Raw genomic sequence first — 8863 nt, 5'->3', positions numbered from 1 at the left:
GTGTAAGGGGAGTAGGCCAAGTACCTGCTTGAAAAACAAGGAATGCAATGATTGGGTCGTCTGTATGCTGATTTCCTACCAGAGTTTAGTGTATTCTGTGTCCATCATTGCAGGACATTCAGTTAGGACTTTTGTGATGCCAACAGCGCAGATCTTCTTCTCAACTGGTCCAGACACCTTCTGAACCTCTGGAATAATTATTTTCTCCAACACCATACCAAACATCCTACAACACAAAAAGCAAACAGGATTAATGCTGTGCATTTTGCCACTGGTTGTCTGCACTTCCATTAAAGACAAGATAACATGGAGACCTGCAAAGGCTCTGAAACCAGGACATATCGGCTATACTGCAGACAGGAGAAATAAACCAACATCATCATCACATGTAGAAATGTGATGATGAGGACTTTGCCCGTGGGGGACCAAGTATTGTGACAAGTGGGAATCGGGATGAAAGGATTCCAGTTAGAAACACCTTTTCACCATTAAACTGGGTAGCCTGTGAAATCCATTCTAGCTGCTCTATCCAACCTGACTACAGCTTCCATCCTTCACCAAGAGTCACCTTTCAAGCTTAAAAGGAATAAGTGTTTGATAATAATATTATTGGCTGAAATATTCCTTTACAGTATGTCCTATTCAAAGTAATCGAGACAGGTTTATATAGCTTGAGGGGCCATCATCTTCTTTTGTGCCATAAAGATTATTAGAACTTGTCATATTCCAACTGCAAACGCGTCAGTGATCGGTGAACCCACTAAATAACTGCAGTAGGATGTCAGTGTACTTTCTGTCAACCTCTTGTGGCCTATATTGAAAATACACATACTTTGGCTGGATGCTGTCAAAAATCTCCTGGACTGCAATGGCTCCATATTTGACACAATACAAGTTGATGAACACCAAGAAACCTGTGAGAAAGAAAGAAAGAAAGCAATGAGACAGTATTTAATACTAGAGGTGGTGATCATTTTCATTATACTGGCTTATATCACTAGAGATGTTCCAATATGGGAAGTACTGGAGTTTATTCACCAATCCAATACTAAAACATAATATAATATATGACACACTGGAATCGGATCAGTACTTTGTAGTGGCCAATACACAAGTTTAGGTATCAGAACCGGGAAGCAAAAAAATGGTATCGGACCATCTCTGGATATCACCAGTTAAAAAGGCACCACTGTTTGGCAAATAAATAGATTTTAACGGAACATGAACATAATGAGATGGTTGTACTAACTTTTGATAAACTTAGTGGTTTTGGAGCTCTGTAGTCTCTGGAAGAGCAAAATGAAGATTTGTTTCCTGTACTGAGTGATAGATTCTCTGGTAAAAAAAACAAAACAAAAAACTTGTCAAGTTAACTTAAAAATGTCATGAGCTAAAAACACAATCAATTTCACAATGTACAATATTTTATATATGATCCACTGAGAACACAACTACAAGCAACTTACGGGGGCATGTGCTCTATGATGCTGTTGAGAAGGTAAAAACCTTGGTGATCATTGGCCTTAGAGGCAATAAGCTTTTGGAATACTCCAAGCAAGCCGGGCTGAGGGGGAAAGATGAGCAAGACAAGATCCAAGTGTCAACATGCTGGTCACACAACAAATAAATTATACAACGTATAAATGTTAAACATAACCATAATAGGTGCAATCACTGTTATCAACTGCATACAACTAAACATTACCATTTTCTCTGGTGTACACACCACTGCCTGCACTTACTATTTTATCTGCAGCAGAGCTGGCAATAGAGGCACCTCCCTTCTGCAGGTACGCCTGAAGCAGCCGCACCAGAGGAGGGATGTTTCCTGTCCGTTCCCAGAGCACAGGCTGCAGCAGGTGAGGGAATAAAGCCATGTAGGAAGAGGGAATAGAGTTGGAGTGGATCTCTAGCAGGAGAGACATCACCTGGAACACGTATGGAAGAAACTCTGCAACAGAGGACAAATGGAGGATGAGTGGAGTTGCCTCTATCAGCCACCATCTCTGTTGATGAGCATATCATCTACACCAGAGATATTCAACCGTGGCCCCAAAACATGTTTCAGATATTCAAAACTAATGACTATTAATGCATGTCTACAAATGTACATTACCATAATGTTTTACGAGCAAAGATAATTGGGTCTATTTGTGAAAAAAAATGAAAAATTACACATTGAAAATAAGCTTACTATGCCTACTATGGTAGCCACACAATTAACGTTAAGGATTCACTGCCATTCATTTTCATCCATGCAGCTCAGTTTGAAGCAACTAGCAGGGGGTCCCTACTTAGTCTCGTTCTTAGCTAAGGGGTCCTTGGCCTAAACAAAGGACCTCTGATCTATACATATACAGTATTAATCAATTCCATAAGTAAATGACAAACCCTGGACATCGTTCTGAAGGATCTCAGTGAAGACGGGGAAGAGTGCTTCCTCGAAGCTGCTGACCGTGGCGGGGTTAGCCTTGCAGGTGATCCGGACAGACAGGCACAGGGACTCAAACAAGTAGTGGTTAAAGTGAGGCTTGCTGGGATTCTGGAAATGGATGACAATTTTGAAATAGTTGACACATGCATCCTCTGAACGGACCAGCATCTTGGTGAATCTATCCATATACATGAATAGTAAAATGTCTGTTACCTTGCTGACTAAGAGGAGCTTATGAGTGAGCTGACCAATCAGGGTGGGAATGTAAGGCACAATGGCCTCCTGCAGCAGGGAGAAGCTGCGCATGATGGCTTTAAAAATTAAGAAAGACATCATGAGGCTACTTAAAATTATTTTGGAGCTGGTCTGACACTGACGTGTAAACAGTAATAGAGAGCCTTTTTGATGAAGGAAAGTCAGGTTTACCTTTCATGATGTATTCATTTTCTGCAGAACCAGGAAGAGCCAAGGCCTTGAACAAGTTGTTGAGCAGCTGTTCAGTAAAAGGAGCCATCTCTGCAGGGGTGATACTGAAAAACATACAGAGGGGATGATTGGCTAAACTAATGCATTAGTAGCTTTACCAGTGTTTCCTCTATGTTAAAAGGCAGCTCGCCATGGTAAAATGTCTGCCACCATGGTATAGGGCAGACGCACAACAGGATTTCCGCCATGTACCACGCTCTGCCTCTCCTTCAGCCGTTTATGAAAAGTCAAAGTCGTAATTACACAACTCTGCAGAGCAGTCTGCAGCTCTACTGAACTATCATCCACTCTCTCTTCCAGAGCAACAGGACATCATCACTTTTGCAAAGTCATGAAAACCAACAAGGCGAGTACTACTTGTCACTCGATCTTAAGCAAAGTGACAAACAGCAACAAAGCTGCAACATGAAATTTGCACTCATGCGGGTCCCGTGAAATATGACAGCTACAGTTTATTGTAAAATAGCATTGTGGACACTGAATTTGATGAATTTACTGTTTATCAGATTGTGATTAAACCCCGACAGGGAGATTCAGGAACCCCATCGCCATGTTGGGGCTCTATTTCGCAATAATAACCGGCTCGCTCTACATTATCCCTTACACATTACATATTTAGAAAATGTTAACTTTCACTTAATGTGGTTTAGATACTTATTTTAACATTCCATCATACAATCCCCACTCACTTTTTTTGTATTTGGAATAAATGCGGTTGAGCAACACTGATACTTACAGTGTGGTGTTGTTGGGGCCTCTCATGGTGAACAGCCTCTCCAAAGCATGGGCGGCGTAAGTATGCTCCACTGTGCTCTCTGCCTGCAGGTGACTTATCAATAGAGGAACTGCCTGCAGCAGCTGCTCCTTAGGGAGCTGAAGGATAAGGACAGAGAAGAAGCCCCCTGTAATGCATTCATTTTGCCTTTTGAAATTTAACAAGTTGCGGAGAAAGTAACAGTTCGTACCTGGCTTCTGAAGATCATGACATACTTGATGGCATCTGCCTTCAGCACTGGGAACTCATTAACTACAATGACAATTAGTGCTTAATGTTTATTCATGTCTATACACAAATAAATGTGGACATTCAAATGTCATCCCAGTTCAATGAACCAAACCTAAAGTGAGCAAGCCGGTGTAACACAGAATACAATTCTACATCACATTGAGATGGGTTAAAAGTATTCTTACCATTAGGGGAGTTTAGGTCTGACAGAATGTGGTTCACAAAAAATTCATTCAGATTCACCAACTCATTGGCTTGTGTGATTCCATGCTGGTAAATGAAAAGAAAAAAAATAATGTATGGACTGAGCAAATTATACTAATTATCATTGCATTTATTTAATTAATTTTTTTTATATTATATATATATATATATATATATATATATATATTTTTTTTTTTTTTCTTTTTTCAACAAGCCTCTAAAAAGGTCAACAGTCAACAATACCTTCTGTGTCTGTGCTTTAGACGCCAGTGATGTGACCAAATAGATGGCGGCATCTTTGTGTTTCCAGTTCTCCCCAGGGTTCTTGGCGTACTCTCCCAGCATTGAGTTCACATAGCCAGAGAAGATTGCCGTGACAGGGCCCTCGAAATATTTGCAAAGGCCTCTCACCAAGTCACATGCCGCCCTACGACGTGTGTCAATGTCTGACGAAGAATGGAAAAAGGGTTCAAATGGGGATATGGTTATCATTGCTTTGTTAATTGTCCGTAATTTTTATGTGAAAACCTATTGAAACTTTAGATGTACTGACCAATTGACTAAAGAACTATGAATATGGAGTTTGACTAATCTTATATGCCAAGAGCGAAACTTTCCCAACAGTCAAACTCAAAATATGAGGAGGAACTACATTTTCTTTTGTGTGTGTGTGTGTGTATGTGTATGTATGTATATTATGCTGCGACAGACGAGGTGATAAGCAATAATCTCAAATCTTTACCAGATCCTTCAAGGTCCCTCCGGATGTATTCCTCAGAGTTATCCTCAAAGGCCTCCTCATCAGCACCTAATCAGGCATTACAAGCCATCTGGTCAGTATCCCACAATATACAAGTCAACTGCCTGCTTGTGTCCAAGCAAGCAGAAACCTGAATCAGCTGTCTCCCAATGACATTTCCAAGTGCAATCTAAATTTGAGAAAAAAAAAGCATTTACTTACTTCTGAACTCCATGTTGGGAACAATGACCTTTTCACAAATGCTAGTGAGTGTATTCTGGTCCTCAAATAGATGCTTGTAGTGTGGCCTTTCACACACTGATGCCAAGAACTGGATAGCATTGCTTACCAGCTGAAACAAAGCCAAGGTCTATTGTTAGTAAATGTAAACTTCAAATAAAAATTACAGAAGTGAGGGATTGGTCCTCTCACCAGGTCATATTTGACTTCTTGGCCAGTAGAAACTAAAAGGTTCCAGATAGCAGTGACAAAGCGTGGCAGATATGGCTGGAATTCTTCATCGTACTTTTGAGCGTAGAGAGCAGCATTGTCACAGATCTGAGACTTCAGCAGCTCCAGAAGACCGGCTTCCTCCTCATCCTATGGAGTTGTCATAAGAAACAAACACACAAATGTTTAAAGCCACTCTATAACATTGCAGTGTTAAAAAAGGTATTGAATGAGTGAAACAGAAAAACTCACATCAGTTTGTAAAAGTTTATTATCCAAAGTCAGTAGACCGTGGAAATTGGTCATCCATGTTTCCATGTTGTCTTCAAAAAACTCTGGAAGGTCCTGTGTAATAGCAGAGGACAGTTGAAGGTAAATGTTTCACATAAACGTAAAAAATAGAAGCTGACTTTACCTCTACATGGGGCAAGTGCATCACACAGTACTGTGCATGATTGCCTTGCTTTAATTACAAATTAATTAATGTTTGACTGCCTTTTTTCCCCAGTTCAAAATAATAATAAATAATAATAAAATGAAAGCAAACATAATTTTAGTTATGAGAAACGGACTCCTTATGGATGATTTTTATTACAGATTTCAACTTAACTATTTCTTTAAGGCGAAGACATGATGATTGGGTTGTAGTTAGTCTTGCAAAAAACTGATACTGAAACTTCTGTAACTGAATAATATTTACCATCCAATGTGCCAGATAGCAATAGTTAGCAGGGACTTTACACAGCAAAAAAGAGACAAACAATACAACATCATCTCTTTGAATGGAAAAAGGTCCCCGACGATGAAGAACCAAAGCTACTTCACATCAATCCTTTAGGATCAACTTTGATCTTGGGTGCAACTTCAAAGATGTCCACAGAAACAAATGCCATCAAAATGTATAAATGGGAAACCAGCCCACAAGGAGGTTTGTATTGCGATGTAGTGCTTGGGGGTGGAAAAAAGATTACCTCAGCTACGAAAGACAATGCAGCTGTCCAAACCATCAAAGCCTTGAAGTACAAGGAAAATTGAACTGACCTGAAAGTTAAGACTGTAGAACAGCTTGGAGATGAGCGTGAGGGAAGAAAAGAGGACCTTTAAGGCATTGACGTCTGTAGCATGAGTCTGACACAACTCAATAGTGGCCTACAGCAAAGAAGAGTGAAAATTCATTTATTGCTACTCCTTCATTTACAAACGTTTTGATATGATATAACAACTTGTAAGTCTTGTAGTAATTGAACTGCAAGCCATTACAAACCTTGAACAACTCCGTCAAAGGTAGGGCGAATGTGTCCAGTACTAGTTTGATCTCTGACCAAAGCTCATTTGATTTGAACTCATGGCGGTACCTTGAAAAAAAATAAGGGAGGGGACAGAAAATACATTATATTATATTATATTAATATATTAAAACAGTTTAAACCATTGAGAAGTGAGCTCTACCTCTTGAAGAGGGAATGTGCCGTACGAAGCACTCCATTGATGATGTGGAAGTCTCCACTTCTGAAGCGGGTCACCATCTCAGTTAGCAAGTCAGGCCATTTTTGAGGAAAATCTTCCCTTCCTATAATACTGATGGCATCACTCAACTGTAGAAATGCAGAGGATAAACAGGAGTCTGTTGAACATTTGCTTTTACATCTTCAAATTAGACCCTTAAAAAGGCACTGTAACATGTGAAGATGTACCTGTTTTTGAATCTGTTCTGGACTGCTTAACATCAAATTTATTATGTTTGCTTTGATCGCTGTTCGGTCTGGATCAGAGACTTTGTTAGGTTCATCTTCAACCTTTGGGAAAACACATCAAAAAGCCAGATAATCAACTCAAGACTAATACGATAACGGTTCTGTTCAGATTTTGAACTAAATGATACTTTATACAGTTTGTCCCATACAGCCCCAATCTAATCAAACACTGTATCTATATTCTCTAATATAGATACAGTGTTTCAACATTGTCAGAGTCAGAGTCAACATTGATTGACTTTACATAGTGAGACTCACAATGCGCCAGTTTCTTTTGATGTAGTTCTTGAAGGTAACAGCAGCACAGACACGGATCACGTTGTCTTGGCACTTCTCCAGCAAAGTGAGTAGAAATAAGGGGTAGTTCTGGTTTCCCTCAACAGATTCAAGGAACTTTTCCGCTAAAAAAAAAGAGAGAAGATAAATAAAAAAACAGGTTTTGCAAAGCAGAGCTTACACAATCAAGTAAATACTTTGCATTAATATGTCAACAAGAACAATATCATTTATAAACTGTATAAAGATATGCACGTTTATTCTAAGTCATGTATTACCTGGACGTCTGACTGTTGGGTCTGGGTCCAGCGTTTTCCTTAGGAACTCGGTGAGGGTTTGAAGGTTAGCATCATTCAGTTCCATGCTTGTAACTACAGGCAAGAAAATTAGCGAGTGAATGAAAGAGACAAGCCAATATCTGGCAGAAATGCGCTAAAGAGGCTTCTAGCCTTACTAAACATAAATGGACTTTATCTAAATTCTAAATGCTGAGTAATCATTTAGCTACACAAACAGTAGCGATCAAAATGTGTGTATTTGTTGCTCTAAAATCATATTACTTACAAGTTACTAAATTTAACTGGTGAAATAATTATTTTGTGACTAAAACGTCAGTTTTACTGCTTTAAAAAGTAAAGGCAATTTCGGATACAAAGTTTATAGTTCTTCTGCTAGTCTCAGTCATGGTTGACGTTCCATGCATTCCGTCTGCCGATTGCAGCAGCTAACCTAGCTAGCCTGGCTACTTTAGCCTCCATCTGGCATTAGCTTCGTTTGCCCCGCTGACTCCAGATCAGCTTATGAAGTCTAATGTCTAAGCTAGCATGTTTAAGGTTGTATGGTCTTCTGTAAACTGAATATGACTGTCGCTACATCGCATACACTTTATCTTATATAAATATGTATATTTAACTTAAGTTAAATACGGACTCACAGTCCCAAACTAACAAATAGTGTACATTATCTAAAGCTGCATGGAAAGCAATATCTAATTTCCAGTGAATAGACTGATCCAGTAGCGGTCCCCTCTCCAAGTCAGCCTGCCATTAGCGCTAGCTTGCTAATGTGTTTTGTGCTAACCATAAAGTTAGCTAAATTCCAAATAAACGTTCACCCGCAAGATGTCGGACCATGACCCAAGTTAGAACTCCGTATTACCTAGTAAAGCCCCTGGACGTCTTACCGTTGCAGTAAATTTCAGCCAGGATGGGCAAGGGAGGCACTAACGTTGCCAGCCGTAAAGACCAGTCGTGCTCGCCGTGCCAGCGTTCAAACGTCTTCAGCAAAAAGGAACTGCGCGGTTAGTATACTGCGCACGCGCAGATAACAGATGAAAGTTGTTAGACACGCCCCTTACTTAGTCTTTGGTCTTTATCTCTTTTACTACTGTCTATTATGGTCTTTTTCAAGGGCAGCAATCATACGCTATTCCAATTCAAGATTATTGATCATTTCCACTATATGAAGGCTGTATAGATAACTTGAAATGTCCTTTCACTTTACAGGCATGGTCA

The 8863-nt window shown here is 39.7% G+C and overlaps 1 protein-coding gene across 2 annotated transcripts in view; it reads right to left on the bottom strand.

Annotated features, from left to right (window-relative positions):
- cse1l (CSE1 chromosome segregation 1-like (yeast)) overlaps positions 1–8665 on the bottom strand; it is a 9906-nt gene extending 1241 nt beyond the window's left edge. Inside the window, exons 1-23 of one of the 2 annotated variants that reach the window (XM_034869965.1) lie at positions 8533–8665; positions 7628–7720; positions 7332–7474; positions 7014–7115; positions 6769–6914; positions 6584–6674; positions 6361–6468; positions 5572–5664; positions 5302–5469; positions 5092–5221; positions 4873–4938; positions 4374–4576; positions 4112–4196; positions 3886–3947; positions 3657–3793; positions 2861–2964; positions 2648–2745; positions 2392–2542; positions 1743–1951; positions 1467–1564; positions 1250–1335; positions 833–914; positions 80–226 (exon numbers count right to left, since the gene is read on the bottom strand). In XM_034869965.1, coding sequence (XP_034725856.1) covers positions 80–226; positions 833–914; positions 1250–1335; positions 1467–1564; positions 1743–1951; positions 2392–2542; positions 2648–2745; positions 2861–2964; positions 3657–3793; positions 3886–3947; positions 4112–4196; positions 4374–4576; positions 4873–4938; positions 5092–5221; positions 5302–5469; positions 5572–5664; positions 6361–6468; positions 6584–6674; positions 6769–6914; positions 7014–7115; positions 7332–7474; positions 7628–7712 — 2594 coding nt within the window. In that variant the 5' untranslated portion in view covers positions 7713–7720; positions 8533–8665. Of the gene's footprint in view, positions 1–79; positions 227–832; positions 915–1249; positions 1336–1466; positions 1565–1742; positions 1952–2391; positions 2543–2647; positions 2746–2860; positions 2965–3656; positions 3794–3885; positions 3948–4111; positions 4197–4373; positions 4577–4872; positions 4939–5091; positions 5222–5301; positions 5470–5571; positions 5665–6360; positions 6469–6583; positions 6675–6768; positions 6915–7013; positions 7116–7331; positions 7475–7627; positions 7721–8507 lie in introns of both variants that reach the window. The other variant, XM_034869966.1, reaches the window with a different exon arrangement.
- Between the last annotated feature and the right edge of the window lie 198 nt (positions 8666–8863).

Source organism: Etheostoma cragini, chromosome 4 (genome assembly GCF_013103735.1).
Source record: "Etheostoma cragini isolate CJK2018 chromosome 4, CSU_Ecrag_1.0, whole genome shotgun sequence".
Classification (NCBI taxonomy): Eukaryota; Metazoa; Chordata; class Actinopteri; order Perciformes; family Percidae; genus Etheostoma; species Etheostoma cragini.
The sequence above is the reverse complement of the archived record's forward strand: the minus strand, read 5'-3'. Positions and strand labels throughout refer to the sequence as shown.